Below are 23,060 nucleotides of genomic sequence, written 5' to 3' on the forward strand. Positions count from 1 at the left end.
AATAAAATAAAATAAAATAAAATAAAATAAAATAAAATAAAATAAAATAAAATAAAATAAAATAAATTAAATTAAATTAAAATTCAATTCAATTCAATTCAATTCAAATCAAATCAAATCCAATTCAATTCAATTCAATTCAATAAAATAAAATAAAATAAAATAAAATAAAATAAAATAATTAAATTAAATTAAATTAAATTAAATTAAATTAAATTAAATTAAAAAGACTTCCTGACCACACACTTTTGAAGTACTCAACTGTTTGGTAGTGGGAATAAAAATATGTTGGAAAAACAGTTGTCCTACAAATTTAGTCCTAACTTGTTCAACAGAGTCAGAACAAACAAGTCTACAGTGTGTGTGTAAACGTTGTTTAGTTATATGGTTTAAACTTAAACATATTGTTGTTACGTGTATTGGTTATTTAATTTATAGAAATTCAGTCTCCAGCTCTTATGGATTTAAGTTACATGGTTTTCAACAGATAAAAAAGTGGACATATGATTTTGTAGGGTTGTTAGGAAAAACGTATAAAAACCTTACTAACTTAGCTCTCATTATAAATTAATTTTATTTGCTTGTTTGTTTTTAAAAAAAACAGGACAGAAACCTTAGCCTTATTTGAACTCTAGCGTTATTATATTTTATTTGAGGTTTGTAAGTAAAGGTATTTATTTTCGATTCATATATTTTGGTTGCTTAAATTAGTCTACAAAATACGAATTTGCCAATTAATCGAAACATTACTACATAAACCCTATTTTTGTCCAGTCGTTATCTATACGTTTCCCCACCAAAGTCAAAGGAACACTTGCACGTGTACGGAGGCGTGGCTTGACAAGACGGTGCCTGCCCCGGAACCAATGGGAATGTTGTTCTTCGAAATATATTACTATTATTCAAATAGCGCATTAATACACAACTGCTATTGGTTCGTAGACGAGAAAGCGACCAATCGCTTAAATGACAGCCCTTCAGCTGTTCGAACGTCCCGCCCCCGAGTCATTCTTCAGCAAATCCCGGAAGTATTGTTTTTAAAGGGACAGAATCATTTCATGGGCGAGGGCTTTGGACCAAGAGCCAAGCAGAAAATAGCAAAGGCCCGTTGGCAGAGGTGCCTATAGGACGTGGAAAGGAGACGAAAGGCATTGAGAAAGCAGGATTTGGTGTCCTCATCGGTCAGATATATCTTCGTTACACTGTGTACACATTTCAACGCCGATTACACTGAAGATCTGGAGATCCTGTCTAAAACTGGATCAAACTCTTCCTCCTCCAGCTCTGATGGGATGTTAGTTTGCTGACTGCTGCGGCCCTGGTCATTGTCATCGTTATATGTGTTTGCTGTGGGTGAGTTGCTCTCTTTGTGCTGCCATGCACCTTCAGATCACTCTCATTTCACCATGTGTATATATAGATCAGTCTCTAGGCTCAGAGATTATAATAATGGAAGATGGATTCTTAGGGTGTAAGATACAAGATACCTTAACAATCACACTAATCAATCATGTATATACCTTAATACTCTTAAGATTAAAGAATGAAATGGTCCAGCAGTGTGGTATATAAAATAGACTCCCCGGTTCTTTTCCACCTTTTGTGTTTGAAGTGATCTCACGTGTGTTTGATAATGGCAGATTAATCATAGCATGCACACACAATGCATACAGCAGCTCCTGTATGTTCTTGCGCAGGGGGGGCGTTTCTGCTTTGTCTGATTCATGCTGTCTCATCCACTGAAGGCAACTTTCATCAGTGCATTCTCATCCCAGTGCCTCCTTTTCTTTATCTTTTAGGTTTTATTTGATTGCTCCTTTTTGATTTATTGCATGCTTTGTGGTTGATTTGAAGTGTGCATGATTCTGTTTCCATGTTACACCCCTAGCCATGGGCCCTTGAATCATGCCTGGCTTTTAGTAGCCCAGTTTATTTCGAAAAGGTTGCTTTTGTGCTTCGCTATAGACTGCTGTTGCCGAAATGCTGCGAAGATATTGTGTTGTTCTTGTAGGCTAAGTATTATCAATAATACTAATATTTCACGAGAAGATTGAGCAGTTTTGTCAGTAGGTGGGTTGGTGGGTGGGTATGCGCACACAGGTTGCAGAATATGTAAGAGGCATCCATCCTGCTCATTACTGATGCCAGACAAGACGTCAATGGAAAGGCACAATGGAGAGCTGCAGAGCGATTTCCATTGTCCAGAAAACGAACCGAGAACCGGCAGTGACCCAAAGTGGGCTCTGTCTCTCTGCAAAGGGCTCAGATGTCCCAAAAGAGCTGCAGGTAGAATGTGACCTTTTTTCATCAGTTTGAAACTTGAATATTAAGAGCTTCAGATCAGCTTCTTTATGCCCTTGCTGTGTGACCTCTTTCTGTGTGGCCGTCAGCAGAAGTATGTATTACATCACTGGGTTAGGGAAATGCATGGTAGGAATAGCTGCAGCAAATCTGAAGATAAGCATATCAAGCTGGTGTAGGAAGCAAATGCGTGTTCAGGGTGGCGGCGTTAAGGCCTGTAGCGACTCCCTTTCTGCAACCGATACCTGTAAATGTTGAATGAGGGGTTTCAGTTCAACATCTCCCCTAAATGCAATGTATTCTCGTTCTCTCATCTTGATGAGAGGGAGGGTGGTGCCGGTCCATTAACACTGTTCTTCCGGCGTTGCTTGGAGTTTGGTCTTATTTACAGACTGGCCCTGCTACTAGGTTTGGGCTGTTTGAATTGGATCCTTGTTCTCGTATGAGGTGTAATAAAATATTGAATATGAAAAACTTAAACTTAAAAATGTTATCTTGGCATCTAAACACATTTATAGTTGAAATATTGAAATGACTAACAATTAAATAAAAAATTACCCTCCTGTCATATGAGGACATTATATTTTAGTGTATTTCTCTGAGACTATACAGGCCACAGTTTTAATATCTGGATGTCCTGTACAGAGCACATTCAGGGCTTTACAGAGATACTAAAAGTTTGGATATTTCACCATGACCACTCCCTCTCCTTGGTCTTCAAAAATGTCTGATATTAATTTAGTGACATTCTTATGGAAATATGATCATATTTAAATCAGACTCATTTTTAAACTGTCTGTCATAAATCAACATCTCAGGAAAATGTTCTGGGGTTTCAAATCAAAATATGACTTTCTGTTACGAAACAGGATGTTGATTTCATACATGTCCTCATATGAGGACACCGGGACTAAAAGTATGGTTATTACGCATTTTGGGAGACACAACAAATGAATAGGGAAAGAAATTATATTTCAATATTCCTATGAAATATTATTGTGAAAATCTTGTCAATTATTACTCTCATTATTACACTTCTTTTTGCATGACATGTTGCCCCAAAAACACATTAATATGCAAATTAGATTTAGTTTATAGATGCATTATATATAATGAGAAAACCTGTTTATGGCCATTTTACACACATTTTGCATGAAGAAAAATGGTATATCAAATCATTCTGTTATAACATAGTTGAGAATTATCTTTATACAAAGTTTGGTAAACAAAAATGTATTGGTGATATGCATGTTCATTCATGTCTTTTTATTTATTTTTATTTTTTTATTGAGTCCCGATGTCCTCTACCAAGGACGTAGCATAACTTATGAATGAAATATCTATATATTTTTTTTATTTAAACTTTTTTTTGTAATGCTCTAAACAATTTAATGACATGAAAAAATATGATTTTTTTTTCCTAAAATGTTTTGCCGGGTCTTAAGAGGTTAAATAAAGCTCTATATAAATAAAAAACTATTGAAAATGAGAAAATCTTAAACCAAAATTAAAATGAAGATGGGATATCTAAAACTAAAAGCTATTTTAAAAATACTGCATAAATAATATTAAAATAACAGCATAGAAATATGCTGAAAACCCCTTTAGCAATTGCATAACAACACTCTTGCAACCATCTAGAACACCTTATCAGCACGTTTTGATTGTGCACACATTGTATTTTCTCTCACCTCTAGAAAAATGCTCCTTGGCTTCGTTAAATAGCCATAGAGATGCCATGAATGGTTAACCATGATAGCCAGACCCACTCTACTCGTCGCCTGTCTGGGCATTTTTATCTAAGATCTGCCTCCCATTTTAACCGTCTCATGATCTGAGCTCATCTTTAGGATTTCTCCCGTAGTGGCTTAGATTAGGATTTCAATAATAGAAGCTTGTCCCATATCAGTATCGCAGAGCTAAATGTGTGCATGTGCAGGCTGGAGAACAAGGTCCTAACCTGCTAAGCTGTTCATCATTATTGTTTTAAATTCGACTAGCCACTTAAACCAGCACAATTAGCAGTAGTTTGATAACTGCCATAGGATGTAGCTGTGGTGTGTATATATAAAATCAATTATTTAAATAAATGATTCTCCCACTCCAAATTGCATTGGCTGGAATATCTTGTTTACTCTTATAGTTCTATAAAATGCTGAAGCTCTGCTGTATTGTCACAGAACAGCTATTTTTAGCATATGCCTAAGATGCATACTCTGAATATTATATAGTGCTTTGGTTTTTGCTAGGCTAATTAATTGCAGGTTAGTGTGAGTAGTGTGTGCGTGCACATTAACGTATCTTTTCATCATCTTTCTGCCTCCATACCCAAGCTCCCTTTTTCCCTGCAGTTATCTTTCATTTCACCTTTGCCCTCATATCCACCTTCCACTATCTATTGCCTTTCTCTCATTACGCCCTTACTCTGTTACAGAGGAGCACATTTGTCACTTGCCACCCCCACCTTGGCGAACGTGTTACCAAGGGCGTGTTAGTTACCGTCCTCATTCATCAGTGTCAGGTGCAAATCTCTACAGAGGGACTAACATTAATATCTAGCATCAGCTATGTTTTTGTTATTGTTGCGACATTTACGACAGACTCCCATAGCTGATACCTCATTAAAGGCTTTATAGTGTTTCAGTGCCTTTTGTTGGGTAGCATCATTTTATTGATCTATTTATAGAGTGCATACTTTGGCATATGCACACATCATTCAAGGATTGTGCAAGTACAAGATTGGTGTACCATTGCCCGAAATTTCTCTAAAGTCACTTTTTTTTTCATTCGGGAACATTCTGCTCTTCTTTAGAGCACTTTCAGTCGATTTCTCTTGCTCTTTGCAACATCAAAAGAGAGAATGATGCAGTGAGAAAGTATAAAAGTAGGTAAACTGAAGGTGTGACCAGCAGAAATCACATCCTGTGCATTTACATCACCAGTGCAGAGAGCAGAGGATTGCACTTTTTGTGTGTTCTCACTTGGCTCATTGAAGTGGAAAACAAGAAGTTGAGCCGCTGACTATAATAGCGACTGTCTGGTGGGACAGTCTACTGGTGCTTTGCATGTAGGCGTTTTGTTTAAAATATATTGATAACATTTATATTGTTAAGATTCTATACGTTAAAGAAAGTAAACTTACCAAGCCTGCATTTGTTTGATCAAGAATGCAGAAAAAAAACAGTAAAATTATGAAATACTAAAAATTTTGTTTGTGTTCTGTTTCAAAATGCCATTTATTCCTGTGATGGCAAGCTGAGTTTTTAGCATCCATTCCTAATCTTCAGTGTCAAATGATCTTTCAGAAATCCTTCTAATATGCTGATTTGGTGCTCATGAAACATTTTGAACAATTTTAAAAACAGTTGTGCCGCTTCATATTTTTATGGAAAGTGTGATACTTTCTTCTCCTCCCCCCCCCCTCAGGATTCTTTGAATGAAAAGAAAGTGCAAAAGAACAGCATTTATAAATGTCTTCACTGTCACTTGCCATTCATTTAAACGGGCGAGCACCAGATTTTCTACAGAAAAAAAAAAAGTGTAAAAGTCAAGCTGTTTGTGTCAACGTTGACAGTTTAAGTGTGTTTGACTGGAAAGGGATACGAGAGACGCACACACTCAAGCATGGAGGAAGGGAAGCGTTATAATGTAGCTGTGAGCTTTAACAGTCCCACATAGACCAGTTGATCCCAGCTACAGCTCCGAATAGCTGCCGGGAAAGTGTTTTGAAAGAGAATAAAACTCGTTTTGGAGTAGTAGCTGAGAGCAGTGTTGCCTGCTTCTTTGTTTTGCCAGCATCATACACACCAAATCTATGCTGGAGCACCACTGAGTGTGTATGAAGGCATGTTTGTGTCTCTTTTGTGCACTTTTGTATTTGTATATACTGTTTTGCTTCACTCTGTATTGCTGAATTCTCACAGGCTAGTTGAGGGCTGGCTCATGTCTCAAGCCACGCCCCCAAGCATTCCTTATATGGGTACGGAACGTGAGCTCTTAAAGGAGAAGTAGCTTTATTTGTCTCTGTAAGGCATGTTTTCAATTTAAGCCCGTCTAACTCCACAACCAATGCAAGACATCAGAACTTCACCATCTGCTCGATGTAACACCTCCAAACATCTTTCCCCGTTTACACGCACGTGTGCAAGGAAACCCTCATACCTTCTCAGCGGAAGCTCTCCACACCTCCCCCTCTACCTCACTCACTGCATCTAAAGCGATGAAATTAATCTACAGGTGTTAATGCTTTCGTTTAAGTGCATGCGGAATTGCGTCTCCTTATTTGGAAGATGCTGCATGCGTTTGAAAGAGGTCTGTGGCACGTTGCCTGCGTACACACTTACACAAACGTACACACACACCCATCAGAATCTCTGTTTCTGTGGAAGGGCAGATAGCACACTTTCATGCAGAGACGTATCCGCTCAGCTGCGCTTCCCTTTTTTGCTCTTTTTCCCCCCCTTTTCTTTCTTTTTCTTGATGTATTTGAGTAAATGATATTAGCATCTAAAGAGAGCATGCTCATGCATTTGTATGAACGCTGAAATATGCTTATATTTGTGTACACTACTAAGTCTCTTATGCTCATCAAGCCTCCATTTATTAAAAAAGTGTACTTATGTAAAACATTATTACAATTTAAAATGTTTTTATTATTATTTAAAATATTTTAAAATATAATTTATTCCTGTGATGGCAAAGTCGAATTTTTACCAGCCATTACTAGAGTCTTCATTGTCAAATCATTCTCATATGCTGATTTGCTGCTCAAGAAACCGTTCTCAATATTATCAATGTCTGAAACGCTTGTGCTGTTTGATATTTTTGTGGAAACCATGATACTTTTAATATTAGGATTCTTTGATGAATAGAAAGTTCAAAAGACTATAGCATTCTTTTGTAATATTATAAATGTATTTACTGTCACTTTTGATCAATTGAACACATCCTTTCTGTCTAAAATGATTAGTTTCTTTAAAACAAATACAATTTCCTGACTCCAAACTTTTAAGAGTTATCACTAAAACTAATGTGAATCTGTTCAATGGCATATTTGCCTCCAAAGTAACATGTTTGGGTTGCTCTGGAATGCCTCTATTAGTCAAACTATATATATACATATATATTACTATATATATATATATATATGCACACACAAGCTGGCACTAATGCACACAATTACTCACTGAAGCTCTTTGAAGGAATACACTTTGCAAAACAAGCAGAACAGGTGGGCGGGACTTTTGAGGTTTCCCTTTACCTTCACACCTATCAGGACGGTCGCGGTGGCATCTGATCCCCCTCCCCCCGGCCAATCAGAAGACAGCACAGCCGGCCCCACGCTTACATGAGTTGTGTGCTGGCTGAGCAAGCAAGCAAGCACGCCTGCCTGCCTTCAGTAACCAGCTGAGAGGAAGTAGGCTGAAAGGCAAAGCACAGAAGAGAGAGAGACAAGTGGTGAGAAATTTAGCAAGAAAGAGAGAGCACAAGAAGGGAGGGGGGACTAAAGGCGGTATACCAAAGCTGCTTTCATTGTGTTGAAGTTATTTGAGGGGGTAAAAGATGTGTGTGAGATGGTGGTAGTGGTGGGGGGAGTTAGAAGGGAAAGTAGGGGGGTTACAGAGTTTTTATGCATGTGCCAAAGGGAGCCTGAGAGAGGTTTTGTATGTGAGTTATTGAAAGAGGGCGAGAGAGAGGGGAGGGTGGAAAGAGAGATTCACAGTTGGGCATACCAGAATAGCAGTGCACAGAGAGCATAAACAGCGTGATGTGTTTTTACAGACTGCTTGAACAAGAAACCTTTATTAGACTTAAGTTTTGTATGTTTCTCTCTCACTCCTCTCAGGGGAGGAACAGAAAGAAAGGCCAGCACTCCCTCATTCCATGCAAGTAACCTTTCAACTCCTCACAGTCTTGAAGCAACAACAAGCACGACTCTAGAGCTCCGACAGAGAGGACGGAGAAACCGAGGAGGAGGAGGAGGAAAGGGCAGGAGTTCTTAGAGAGGTGAGTCAGGAGGCTAATGTGAATTTTGTAGTGTGTTTATGGATGGTTGACGTGAAATGTCAAGCAGTGACAGCAGTGTGACATGGTCTCTCTGTCTCACTCCTCTCAGGGGAGGAACAGAAAGAAAGGCCAGCACTCCCTCATTCCATGCAAGTAACCTTTCAACTCCTCACAGTCTTGAAGCAACAACAAGCACGACTCTAGAGCTCCAACAGAGAGGACGGAGAAACCGAGGAGGAGGAGGAGGAGGAAAGGGCAGGAGTTCTTAGAGAGGTGAGTCAGGAGGCTAATGTGAATTTTGTAGTGTGTTTATGGATGGTTGACGTGAAATGTCAAGCAGTGACAGCAGTGTGACATGGCATACTTCAGCTAAAACTATTGCAGACATGTTGTGTGAGCATTGCACATGCAGTTTTATGACCTTGTATTAAATGACAGGCTACATTTTGAATAGTTGTACGTTTGTTACAGCACAGGCTATTTAAATGAACCGCAAACTAGCCCCAGTCTGTTTTAAATGGTGAAAAAAGCCGTTAAAACACCCCAATTGTATGCTTAGACCTAAAATGTTAACCTTGGCATTTGACATTTTTATCAGTCTTTGACACATCAGTGTCAGCCCCTTATGTATTCATGTAGCTTTTAACCTAAAATTTTGATCTGCGTGTGTTTATGGATAGTGTGACATTACACTTTTTTTTTTTTTAAACAACATATATGTATTATTTCTTATAACTCTTATATAAAGTTTTTATGTCCTTATATGAATTGAATTGACTACAAGGAACATTGGTGCAAATGGTGAATAATAGTATATATAACAGTATATACAATGGTGATTTTAACCTAATATCTTTATTTTCATGTACTGTATGTCATTTAGCTAAAATGTTAACCTTGGCATTTGACATTTTTATCAGTCTTTGACACATCAGTGTCAGCCCCTTATGTATTCATGTAGCTTTTAACCTAAAATTTTGATCTGTGTGTGTTTATGGATAGTGTGACATTACACTTTTTTTTTTTTTTAAACAACATATATGTATTATTTCTTATAACTCTTATATAAAGTTTTTATGTCCTTATATGAATTGAATTGACTACAAGGAACATTGGTGCAAATGGTGAATAATAGTATATATAACAGTATATACAATGGTGATTTTAACCTAATATCTTTATTTTCATGTACTGTATGTCATTTATCAACCACCCATTTATGAACATTAGTGGTTGGAAGTGGAAAAGGAAGTAGCTTCAAAGAGAACTTAGAAAAAAGAGTGAGACAGCTGTTTTATCTCTCCCTCTCTCTCTCTCTCTCCCTCTTATCATATCTGTCAATGCACAAATGAATCAATGACATCATGACCCTTGCCACATGTAGAAATAATATTTCAGCCCTTGGTTTTACAAACTGGCAGGCTTTTAGTTGCGGAGAGATAAGCTTAGTCAGAGGTGAGCTTGTGAGTGTTTAGTCTTTGCTGCTGCTGTAGTTTGTAAAGACATTTTGTGACTTCCTCAGATGTAAAAGCCAAGTGTTTTGCAAAAACCTCAAGGGCTGCACACATCATCACTGTAGAGGTCTGCACTCATGCCCATGAGATGTTCTTTCTCACTGACTCACTCTCTCACATTCATAGTGAAAATGAATTAATTGTCTTTCTTTATTGTTTGAGTAACAACACCTGTTGGGTATAAGTGTGGCATATTTTAGCTTGCGTGAATCAAGTATTGTTTGTTTGAGAATATTTTCATGTTTCCATTAAAACCAAAGAAGGAAGTGGCTTAATGCTCTTTTTTTTTGTGTGTGTGTGGAGTTTTTGGCATCCAGATAATCCAAAAATATGTCCATAGTAAAAACAAACAAACACATACAAAGTTATTGGCTATATAGCTGTGATAAACAAGCTCCATGGTGGCTCTATAGGGAGAATGCCTCTTTAATAAAGCTTGGGTTTAGCTAGTTTTACCAGAATGTTGTTTGGGCTCAGTGGTCAACCATGGAAACAAACAATGCTTAACTGAAGCTCCAGTGCAATTTTTGATTGTTTGGCTCCTTGAGCCCTTCAGTCTTTCATCTATGTTATTGTGATCCTGAATTGAGGAACTGTAATGTGTGGAATTAATTATTTTTGCTTTGATCCACTTCCTTCACTTCATAATTATCAGATGCACAGCTATGCATTCAAGAATTCCAATAACTAAAGACGAGCACAAATGCCATCCATTGCTGTGTGAGCATAAAAAATAAATGTGTTTTTCATATCCCCTTAATTTTCTACTCATTCATCTTAGGGAGTTTTCCATGGCTCAGTTGCTCATTGGGGTGTAAAGACACCATATTATGTAAAGCTGCTTGGAAATTGGCTGTATTATTCACTATACAAATGAAACTGGCTTGACTAATTCTTGACTGACTGACTTTCTCCTAAATAACACCTAGTACCCAGAAAAACATCATGCAGCTGACAGCTGTTCATGCTAGTCTTGGATGTTTGGTTTCCCCATCTATTTTCTTCTGCTCCGTATTGAATTCTCTGGGGGTGGGGATGAACATTCTTGCTTTTTTTTACAGACAGAGTGGATAAACTGAACTCTCAGTGTGTCCTCGGTTTGATAATGTAAGCTAGACAACAATTCATTGCAATTCAACGGTAATAAAATATGAAGATTTGTAGACTGTGTGAAACAACCATATGAAGAGATTTCAGGAATAGGACTAAGCTATTATTAGCTAAAGCTAAATATTAATGACTGGTAAAATGAGTATGTTTCAGAAAAAAAAAAACATTTGATTGCACAGCTGAGAACATTACGTTTATGAAAGTGAAAAGTGAAAGTGATGTGACATGTGGCCAAGTATGGTGACCCATACTCGGAATTAGTGCTCTGCATTTATCCCATCCAAAGTGCACACACACAGCAGTGAACACACACACACCGTGAACACACACCCAGAGCAGTGGGCAGCATTTATGCTGCGGCGCCCGGGGAGCAGTTGGGGGTTCGGTGCCTTGCTCAAGGGCACCTCAGTCGTGGTATTGAAGGTGGGAGAGAGCGCTGTGCATTCACTCCCCCCACCTACAATCCCTGCCGGTACTAGACTCGATCCCACAACCTTTGGGACTCTCTAACCATTCAGCCACGAATTCCCCCACGTGTGTATAACTGGCATCATGTGCTTAGAATAAACACACATTACATCTCTCATTCTACTCTCCGGGCAACATGTTGGTGTGTAACACTAGTATGTTAGTTGGTTACTGTGTGTGTGTGTGTGTGTCTTGTCAGCTGTATTTGACCTGGGGTTCAGGGTTCTATTCATGCGGAGTCTGAAAGATTCACAGCAATGCTATGAGGGTCTTACATCATGTGTAACAGACCCCCACATGCTTGGCAAACTAATAAAAATAAAAAAACTTCACAGAAAACTTACCCGTTTGCTGTTTGTCAAAGCAATGCCTAACAGTACTCTCAACCTCAAGTCTTCTGTGTACCTTTAAGTCTTGATGGTGGCACAACAGTCTAATAGAGTGTCAATTTCTATCTCTTTGTCTGTTTCCGTCTGATTGAAGATGGTCTGGTCCATACTGAGATACACAAATCTGTAGAAAAATGATTTCCTTTAATCTTAAAACACAACACAATGCAATGCATAATTCAAAATATTGGTAAAACACCTGTGAAAAATCAATAAAGAAAATTCCTTCAATACGGAAAAGTCCTTCATATTAGCACCATACATTGTGCCCTATTTCTTAGAGTATAAGCTCCTTCCTTGAGAGGCCACTGAATACTTCATTCAAGCAGTATAATGCAAATGCATCGCCTAGAAAGGCCAGATCCTCAACATTCTGTCATATTTTATGCATTTATAGCCATCAGACTGGCATACTTGACATTAATTAGATTGTGCTTACTGCATTGCAAGATGTGGCACAAAACCTTGAGATCAGTAAGATATTTAGCAATGCCTAACAGTACTCTCAACCTCAAGTCTTCTGTGTACCTTTAAGTCTTGATGGTGGCACAACAGTCTAATAGAGTGTCAATTTCTATCTCTTTGTCTGTTTCCATCTGATTGAAGATGGTCTGGTCCATACTGAGATACACAAATCTGTAGAAAAATGATTTCCTTTAATCTTAAAACACAACACAATGCAATGCATAATTCAAAATATTGGTAAAACACCTGTGAAAAATCAATAAAGAAAATTCCTTCAATACGGAAAAGTCCTTCATATTAGCACCATACATTGTGCCCTATTTTTACAGACATTTCTTAGAGTATAAGCTCCTTCCTTGAGAGGCCACTGAATACTTAATTCAAGCTGTATAATGCAAATGCATCGCCTAGAAAGGCCAGATCCTCAACATTCTGTCATATTTTATGCATTTATAGCCATCAGACTGGCATACTTGACATTAATTAGATTGTGCTTACTGCATTGCAAGATGTGGCACAAAACCTTGAGATCAGTAAGATATTTTAAAGAAATGAATACTTCTATTCAGCAGGCATTAATTCAATGGATCAAAAGTGACAGTAGACATTTTGCATGACATGTTGCAGAAGATTTATAGTTTTCAAATAAATGCTGTTCTTTTGAACTTCGAATTAATCAAAGAATCCTGAAAGAAATGTAGCATGGATTTCCACAAAAATATTAAGCGACACAACTGTGATTTATAAATTGTATTAATACTTCACAGAATTATTATTTAAATTTTTTGTACCGGATCTTCGATCATTCAAATTAAGCCTTGGTAAGCATAAACGACTAATAATACCAACTCCAAAATGTTGAATGGTAGTGTAAGTGATATGCAAATAGTTTAGTCAGGCACCATTTCATTCCCAGATCTCTCTTGTGGCATATGCAGAGGATTTGTCAATCTCTGCTCCCCATGGATGTGATGTATGCATCCTTAAGATTTCAGCATTTTTTAAAAAATATTATAAAGGAAGGATAAACATATTTTTTCAGCTAGTATGCATTTAGACTATATACTACTTGCATCTATTCAGCTAAGCTAGAGTAGATAATGTTCACTTGTTAGTGTGTTAGTGCTTGTATGTTCCTGTTTTTGTCCTTTAATGAGCAGGACTGCTCGTTCTCTGATGCAAGACAGTACAAAGGTTCTGTTGTGCGTCTCCGTGTTTTGTCTGCCAGTCTTGATCCCAAGCAGGCCTGAGCTCTAGAGACAGAGAGCCAGTCAGAGCTATGCAGTACACAGTCTGTTCAAGCATGTGTCCTAATCAGAAGGCATGAAATGAGTGTAGTGAGTCATACGATTGCTCTTTGTGTCTGTTCCCTGTTAGTGTCATTTTCTTGGTTGATTATTTATTGACCAGTAGAACGATGTCTTGATTAAAAAGCTATTAAATGAGTTTGATCTCGCCTCTTTAGTCCCAGTGTTGACACAGCAATTTACCAGATAACTTGATTTTTAAATCTGTTTACAACGACTTGATTCAGATCATGTGCAGGTTGAACTGTGTTGCATGGTTACTGATTTGATCGAGTCGATTTGTTGTTGATTCACCATTGCTCTTCAATAGGTTGTGTCTCTGGAATGCCTGGCTCAGGATGCAGCCGCTGAGCAGTCCACTCCTTTCAGGAGCCAAGGTGAGGCGTGATTGGCCGCTGGCCTTATCTGGGTGGAGCTGTAGGAGGGATATTACTTATTCATTGGCACGTTCTGCAAGGCCCCTCCCACCTCACTGACGCTCTGCCCTTGGTAAGTCAACTAAAAGCATGCACTATGATACTGGTAACCTAATGATTGTTTAGCAGGCTATAACTTTTGTCAAAGTTTGATACATTTAAATTTAACACTGTCTGTTGAGTGCAACACAGAAATGATCAAGTTTATGTACAAAATTTTGATTTGATTTTTGTTTAATGTAACTGTTTACAACATTATATTGGTGTAATATAGTTAGAAATAATAAGAAATGCTTCTTGGGCCCCAAATCAGCATATTAGAATGAGGAATTATGATAATGCAAGTAATATTACTTGCCATCCAGATGAATTAATTGCATTTAAAAAATGTTTTATAATAGTAATGTTTCACAATATTACTGTTTTTACTGTATTTTTCATCAAATAAATGCAGCCTTAGTGAGGAGGCTTCTTTCAAAAACATTTAAAAATCTGGTTGATTTATCTCTCTGACATTTTCTTTCTCTCTTTTTTTCGTCAGGCCCCTGTTAGCTGCCTGTGTATCTGGGAATGCTGTTGTTGCATCAGAGGGGCAGTGTTGGAGATGGCCGAACTCGGGGGCTAAGGTCAGGGTCAAGATTCAAGGGTCAACACAACTCAGAAGCTGCAGGGGTGGATGTGGAAGGACCTGAAGCCAAGCTGCAGGCACCAACGGGCATGTAGGTTCGGAAAATGGTCATGCACACACTTATTCTGTATTTATTCTGACACATTCCTGCTCCAATTTACAACAGTGATGCTCCCTCAGTGCAGAATCGTCTGTGCCACAGCAAAATAAATCATATTTTACCTGAATTTTTAATGTGAGTTTGCTATTTGAATAGAATGTGATTGAGATAAAAGGTCAGTGTGCCAGGAAATAATTGCAAGAATGTGTTTTTAAGTCGTCTTTGCAGGCTACTTGCAAAAACAAACATACAAATGCTTTCAGTGCCGTTCGATTCACAAATGATGCATATAAGCCAGTTCTTCTTTTTGGCGGATCAATAATGTACTGCAAAACCAATGTAATTTCATTTATTATGCGTTTCATGTCAGTTTGCTTATACTTTGTTTTACTTCAGAAGCTGTATGCACTGTGGAAATCAGCTTGTTCTAACTCCACACCTGACCCCTGGAAACTAAAGCCTTTCATCTATGAGACGGGAAGCTTACTTTCACTTCCACAGCCTTGTTGCACTTGTTCAGACATCCTAGAACTCTCTGGAGCTAGTGTCTTTATTATTTAACACTGCACAACTTCCCCTGAAACAATCACCCAGCACAAACAAAGTCACTATGCGTCACATCCACGTGGAACTGGCTCGTAAAGAGCCGGCCGTTGAGCTTCCAGCCCAGGACGGGGATCTACCTCTGCCTAGCACTCGGAGCGAGAGCCCTGAATCTGAAGTACGGCGAGCCGTTCCCAGACCATTTGGAGAAGAAGAGATCAGGCTACAGAAGGTCTACCAGCTATCCATCCTCTCCCAAAGAGGTGGTTTCGGGGAAAGTCAAGAGACTCTTCGGCCTGTCCGAGTAGGTATGAAACGTAGCCTGAAGGGGATGCAGGTTCCTGTCGCCCATAAGCGTCTTTTCCAACAGGATGAGGATGACGATGATGATGAGTCCGATGGGGAGGTGTTGTGTGGCTCTGGGGTGGAACCACTTTTTTCCAACTCGCTCCTTGAGCACAGAGACTCAGAAATCCCTAGGTCGCCTCCCCTTTCCCCTTCGCATCCACTGATTCCTGGTCGCCGGCCAGCCCAGCACAACCACGACAGGCCCGTCCCGGATGCCTTCGCCCCGCTGTCCCCAAAATCTCCAAAATCTCCCCCTATGGTGGACCCACAGGGCCCTCACTCCACCAGGGGCCACTGTGAGGGAAGTCCTCCCACCCTTAATCCCAGAACCGAGGCCTCCACAGCAGGAAACATCCCGGCTGGCTCCAGCGATGAGCCAAGGGACGAAGGCCATAACTCTGTTGATGTCAAGGGCTTGTTGTGCGCCACAGAGAGCAGTTGGGCGCCTGTCCCGTTTTCAACACCAGCTGAAGCTGTCAAATGGGGGACGACTTTTGAATCTTCTCCTCCACCGGCAGAGACGAAGACCTCCTCCTCTAACAGACTGAGCTCTCTTGAAAAAACACCAGTGGAAGCAAATGGCCTGGCATCAGGATCATCCAATTCCTGTCCAGTGAAGAAAAGACTTCTCTCCTCCAGTGATACAGGAGAGTCCTGCTCAGAGGATGAGGGTCCATCTACATCAAAACGCAGTCGGCTGGCACTGTTGGCACCGGGGCTCGGATTAGCATCCTGTCGCAGCACTGATGCCAAGGGTGCACCCTTCTGGAACCATCTACTGCCCTCAGCAAGAGAGCACACCAAGGTGAAACGCAAAGAAAGTAGAAATGAAACCGAAGGCCCTTTCACATGACTTAACAATGCAGCTAGAGATACTGTACAAACTAACATTTTAACAGCCAGCCTGTATCATGTGCACCCCATGAACCAGTTATATAAATAATACCCTTACAATGAGCGAATTAGGAGTGATTACCACTGGCAGCAAGCATAAAACTAAATTGTGGTGCCATAAACGAATCCTATTTGCATTTTTTTTTTTTCATAGCTGACTTCATATTTACACTTCTGTTCAAAAGTTTCGAGTACAGTAAGGTTATTTATCGTGCGGCAGACATATTGAAGGTAATTCTGCAAAGCACTCTAATTTACATTTCATTCACCATACTGTGGCCTCTCCTCCATTGATTTCAAACAAAACAGCCTCTGGTCTCCCATTTGGGATCCTGCCACATAATGCATTTTCGAGCTAACCTTGAAGACTCCCCCTGGGGGAGGGGGTCTGGTAATGCAACTCTCAAAGTCTTCAACTCAACAAGATGGAAAACAAAATGTTTTTAGAGAGTGAAATTATATGAATCTTCTCCTCCACCGGCAGAGACGAAGACCTCCTCCTCTAACAGACTGAGCTCTCTTGAAAAAACACCAGTGGAAGCAAATGGCCTGGCATCAGGATCATCCAATTCCTGTCCAGTGAAGAAAAGACTTCTCTCCTCCAGTGATACAGGAGAGTCCTGCTCAGAGGATGAGGGTCCATCTACATCAAAACGCAGTCGGCTGGCACTGTTGGCACCGGGGCTCGGATTAGCATCCTGTCGCAGCACTGATGCCAAGGGTGCACCCTTCTGGAACCATCTACTGCCCTCAGCAAGAGAGCACACCAAGGTGAAACGCAAAGAAAGTAGAAATGAAACCGAAGGCCCTTTCACATGACTTAACAATGCAGCTAGAGATACTGTACAAACTAACATTTTAACAGCCAGCCTGTATCATGTGCACCCCATGAACCAGTTATATAAATAATACCCTTACAATGAGCGAATTAGGAGTGATTACCACTGGCAGCAAGCATAAAACTAAATTGTGGTGCCATAAACGAATCCTATTTGCATTTTTTTTTTTTCATAGCTGACTTCATATTTACACTTCTGTTCAAAAGTTTCGAGTACAGTAAGGTTATTTATCGTGCGGCAGACATATTGAAGGTAATTCTGCAAAGCACTCTAATTTACATTTCATTCACCATACTGTGGCCTCTCCTCCATTGATTTCAAACAAAACAGCCTCTGGTCTCCCATTTGGGATCCTGCCACATAATGCATTTTCGAGCTAACCTTGAAGACTCCTCCTGGGGGAGGGGGTCTGGTAATGCAACTCTCAAAGTCTTCAACTCAACAAGATGGAAAACAAAATGTTTTTAGAGAGTGAAATTATATTATGCACATTTGTATTATTTTAATACGCATTAGAAATTCTCTTTTGCAATGCGTTTCACATAAAGATCAATACGGCATGTGAGAGATGCATTGAATGTGAGTCATGTGAAAAGAGCCTTAATTCAGGGGTAAAAACATGCTAGATTTTTCCACATTACAAGTGGAAATAAGAAGGTGCTGATTATTTTAAGAAGAAGCCTTTTTTTTGGTAATGTTTAGAAGGGGGTGGAGATAGTCTCCCATTACTGACAGAGTCATCATTAAAGGTCGGGTGAATAGTCAGAATGAAAAAAGACATATTGGGAGTGAGAGATTTTTAGAATATGCATGCTTAATTTTTCCGTTGCGGCACAATATGCATTGGGACTCCAGAACAAAGCCCATTGACAGAGCCATTGTTCAAGAGGTGAGACCTGCCTCACCTGACCTAACAAATACACACACACACAGGTTCTGGCCAAATTCAGTTCCAGAATGAGGGAATTTGGGGTGAGAGGGGTTACACGGACTACAGAGGCTCATATGCTGTCAGTGCTCAAAGGCTGAGCTCAGGACTTGAAGAAAACCCAAGAAGGGAAGAATAAAAGAGAAAGTGAAGGACAGAGAAATGATCATAGAAACAGGCCAACGAAGAGGAAAGAGCAAATGTAGGTTTAGAATAGAGAAACAAAGAGCTGAATAGACTGAAATAAAGGTTCAAACTAGCTGAAAATGTACAAGTTTGAAACCCATTCTATAGTTAAGTCTAGCTGATATTTAATAACTTATCAGAATGATACTATGGACTACCGTGAGATGTGTGATATTGCAGCCACATCTTCATCTGTAAGTACTTCTTAATCTCAACTGAAGTTTGAAAATTTGTTCCGCATTCTAACTCTGATGTCATAATGGGCCTTCTTTTCATTGTTTTTGAATGATTTTTCCCAATCATTCAAACGCTTGTAATTTGACTTATTGTCATTTCCATTAAGTCGATTCAAATCTACTTTTAACATTTATCAGCAGCCTGGTTTTACATGATCATGAAATGAACCTTAACTTCATTTCGACGCTATTTACTGACGTAAGTCTTTTTTCTTAAAAAAGACTATTGGAATAAAACAGTATTAGTTGTAACATTTTTTTAAAACTTCATTTTTCAGACTGCTACAGACTGTTCACGATCAGGGAGAAGGCTCAAAGTGGGGAGTCGACTCAAATCGTAAGTCATCTTTTTTCCTGTATTTTTAAAACATAGTATTAGTTGTAACATTTTTTTTAAAACTTCATTTTTCAGACTGCTACAGACTGTTCACGATCAGGGAGAAGGCTCAAAGTGGGGAGTCGACTCAAATCGTAAGTCATCTTTTTTCCTTCAAATTATGTTGTATTAATATATAAGAATGTGTGTTTATTACTTTTCTTGTTTTAATAGTCGGCAGTTACGCAGTGGACGCCGAACAGACACCAGTCGCTCCTGTAGTTCAATCTCCTCTTTATCCTCCATTAGCAGACCTCTTCTTGGCAACTTTGAGGTACACAAGTCGAAGCCATGATGAAATCAAATACTAAATTAAAAATAGATTAACACACAGCGCCTGTTTTATATACATTTGTATACTGTTTGTCATTGAAGCCAATAAAACCATGGTATGCAAAGTGAAAAAGAGGCTAAAAGACTGAAAGCTGGAATAGATTTCACAACTTAAGCCTTAATTCGCTGTCTGGAGGAATCCATGATATTTGCTGAAAGTCAGAGGAAGTCTGCAGATTTTGAGCAGTCAGAAAATCTCGTAGTGAATTGTGGGCACAGACTGTAGTTTTTATTTATTTAGCTTTTATCTATGGGCCAGATTTACTAACAGTTTGCGCCAGTGCAAACCCTGCTGTCAGGATTTACTTAAGAAACGCCGTGAAACTTTAGCGATGACAAAGCGTGGCATACACATTTGTGGGAATTTCCCTTTCAGATGCAACATTTATGGGCGTGCATATTTAAAGAAATCATGCAAGGTGATTTACCAAGGTTTGGTTGTCAGGTTACTGATACTTAAAAAAATGCATGTCTTAACCCACTTATGCCCAGTTTTTCCTCTGTAACAATATATGAAGTCTGCAGTTGTATGAAGTTGTATTAAAAGTTTATTCCAGCCTTAATCTACAGTCAGTGACTAATGTTTTGATGCATTTCTGATTGGTTGTTGTGTGCATCTGTCTGCAGGAGTCGATTCTGAAGGGTCGTTTTACTCCATCTGGGCGGATTGAGGGCTTCACAGCAGAGATCGGGGCTAGCGGCTCCTATTGCCCGCAGCTTATGTCCCTGTATGCAAACAGGGACGTGTTGTAGATTATTGGGAAACCCGCCACAGCAATAATCAACCTCTCCTCCATTTTGCTTGGGAACTAATGTGGTCTGAACCAAAGTTTACAGGACTGCGTTCGCTGGAATCCTCTCAAGCGGTGGACTTCTATGTTCCGATTGGTTGCCGCCAGATGCCGCCGAACCTGCGTCATAGCTCATTACCATAAAGTTGACCTGATTTCAACTCTCCTCGACGTCCAAGTCGCACGGCGCCGCTGCTCGACGCCGGCTCACATTGAAAATGAATGACTTCCGGCCACTTTGACGCTCTCGACGGCGGCGGTGTGAACGCACGGTTATGCTCACCAAAGTTGTAATTATTTGATCAGAAATATAGTATAAACAGTAAAAAGTAATTTTGCGAAACATTATTGCTGTTTATAATAAGAGTTTTCTATTTTAAAGGGTTAGTTCACCCAAAAATTCTGTCATTAATTACTCACCCTCGTGTTGTTTGAAACCCGTAAGACCTTCGTTCATCTTCGGAACACAATTTAAGATATTTTTGATGACATCTGAGGGCTCTCTGACCCTCCCATAGACAGCAAGGTAACTACCACGTTCAAGGTCCAGAAAAGTACCAAGATGATCGACAAAGTAGTCCGTGTGACATCAGTGGTTCAACTGTAAAGTTACGAAGCTACGAGAATACTTTTTTGTTCAAAGAAAACAAAAATAATGACTTTATTCCACATTTTCGTCTCTACTGCGTCACTTGTGGACGGCAGTATCATGACGCAAGATACTGGAATAAAGTCGTTATTTTTGTTTTCTTTGCACAAGTATTCTCGTAGCTTCCTAACTTTACAGTTGAGCCACTGATGTCACACGGACTACTTTGTCGATCATCTTGGTACTTTTCTGGACCTTCAACGCGGTAGTTACCTTGCTGTCTATGGGAGGGTCAGAGAGCCCTCAGATTTCACCAAAAATATCATAAATTGTGTTCCGAATATAAACAAAGGTCTTACGGGTTTGGAACAACACGAGGGTGAGTAATTAATGACAGAATTTTCATTTTTGGGTGAACTAACCCTTTAATATATTTTTTTTTAATGTAATTTATTCCTCTGATGGCAAAGCTGAATTTTCAGCAGCCATTACTCCAGTCTTGAGTATCACAGAATCTTTTAGAAATCATTCTTATATGCTTATTTGGTGCTCAAGAAACATTTCTTTGGGAAAACTGATTTTTCAGGATTCTTTGATGAACAAAGTTCACAAGAACCGCATTAATTTGATTGATTTTGTCTTTAGTTACACTTTTGATCAATGTTTTGTTGTTAATTTAGAAGAAATAAATGGGACAGCAACATTTGAACACCAGTATGACCATGAACGTATATATAATGGGTGCAAACTGTTGTACTACCTCTAATAGTTGCAAATTGATCACACATTTAACTTTCTCTTAGTTATACTTTTAATTCTATAGCTCCAAGTGTGTATTTTTAGGCTAGTTTGCAACCAGCTTAAAAGACTAGATAACTATGTTTAATATATATTTAATATATAAGCATAAAAGTACTTCTCCTCTAAGTGGTATATTCAAAATGGAAGCAATGAAGCCTAATAAACCTGTTTTTCCCTCTCCTCTTTGTTTGCATATCTCAGATTCCAGAGTTCCAAATCTGGGAAAATCTACTTGCACAATGATATCCGGCTGCTATTCTCCCGCAAGTCCATCGAGGTGGACACTGGGATTCCTTACGAGCTGAAATCTTTCACCGAGGTGCCAAGAAACCCCAAATACTCCCCCAGAGTCTGAGATCGGGATGCCCTGCAGCAGTGGGGCAGAAGGACTGCATTAATAAAGATCACAAGACAAGAGACCCCTATACACTTGAACACAGACACACTTGCACTCATACATGCATACGCAGACAGATGTATGTACATACACCCAGATATCACAACCTCTTGAGGGCCAGCTCTAGAACTGAGTGTGTAACATGCATGCCTTGTGACTTAATTGAGTTTTCCTCTAGTGCCGTTAAACAGTTAAGCTTTGCCCTTCACTCTGCCTGCACCTGCCCATTGTGGACCAGTTGTAACCATGCCCACCAACCCGCTCTATTCTAAAATGTTGGTGACCATCAGTAGATACGGACTTCCGCGATCAAAGAGGACTGAGTGGACGTACAAAGAGGTGTCGAATGAGACCAACAAATGGAAAAAGAGACTTCTGAGGACCAGATTGGAGTTTCAAGAATGGACACCACCTGTAACTTGCCTATTGGAGGGGATAAGAAAGTTCTAGAAAGAAAGAGACCAGTGGAACAGAGAACTGAAAGGACATCCATTCAGTATCGGCATTGTGTTCGTAAAGCGTGGGGCGTAAACGGGAATAGCTCATTATTTTGGACGGGCAGTTTGGAGGACATTGCTGTTCCAACTTCTTCTTCTGAACAGTCCGACATCAGAGCAGAAAACAAACTGTTGTATTTATGTTCGCAAATGTCTTAAAAAAAAAGCAATATGCTGCACAACTAGAGTAATTTCATTTTTGTGGAGGTAGTAGGTGCCCTCTCTGTTAGGATGGAGGGAAAAGATTGCCACGTGAGTGATGGAGGGAACGGGAGGGAATTTGGGGTATTTAAAATCAGAAAATGTTGTTTATGTATATTTTAAAAACGGTTTAAACTCTGCGACTTGCGGGTAAAACAAGTGTTTGACCGTAATTTGCCAAGGGATACTTGAGAAGCAATGCCAAGGTTTGCTCCTGTATGTTTTGTGTATGATCAATAAAATACATTCACTTACAACATATTAAAAACAAGCTTGTGTAGATTAAATAAAAACACCTCTATAGTGTTTCATGCCATGAGGGCTCAACCACAGCCCCCTAAGAAATTGGCGGACACAATCTAGCTTTTTGGGCTTTGGCATGAAGGAAATCTGCTGA

General features: G+C 39.4%; 1 protein-coding gene across 1 annotated transcript; it reads left to right on the forward strand.

Moving 5' to 3' along the window:
• The first annotated feature begins 1,054 nt into the window (after window positions 1–1,054).
• On the forward strand, window positions 1,055–21,923 carry LOC107597341 (uncharacterized). The gene is made up of 9 exons (XM_016288354.1): window positions 1,055–1,353; window positions 13,871–14,049; window positions 14,518–14,695; window positions 15,101–16,095; window positions 16,956–17,260; window positions 18,957–19,015; window positions 19,229–19,328; window positions 20,015–20,115; window positions 21,770–21,923. The coding sequence occupies exons 4-9, from the start codon at window positions 15,315–15,317 to the stop codon at window positions 21,921–21,923; spliced, it is 1,500 nt and encodes a 499-aa protein (XP_016143840.1). The 5' UTR covers window positions 1,055–1,353; window positions 13,871–14,049; window positions 14,518–14,695; window positions 15,101–15,314.
• Window positions 21,924–23,060: the final 1,137 nt, after the last annotated feature.

This window comes from Sinocyclocheilus grahami, unplaced genomic scaffold, assembly GCF_001515645.1.
Source record: "Sinocyclocheilus grahami isolate Dianchi unplaced genomic scaffold, SAMN03320097.WGS_v1.1 scaffold230.1, whole genome shotgun sequence".
In the NCBI taxonomy this organism is placed as follows: Eukaryota; Metazoa; Chordata; class Actinopteri; order Cypriniformes; family Cyprinidae; genus Sinocyclocheilus; species Sinocyclocheilus grahami.

Excerpts from the sequence above, each read along its gene's own strand:
- LOC107597341 (XM_016288354.1), top strand. The coding sequence starts at position 15,315 with ATGCGTCACATCCACGTGGAACTGGCTCGTAAAGAGCCGGCCGTTGAG. Across the intron at positions 16,096-16,955 it reads ATGGGGGACGACTTTTGAAT|CTTCTCCTCCACCGGCAGAG; the intron begins CTTCTCCTCCAC and ends AATTATATGAAT. Across the intron at positions 17,261-18,956 it reads CAGCAAGAGAGCACACCAAG|ACTGCTACAGACTGTTCACG; the intron begins GTGAAACGCAAA and ends TTCATTTTTCAG.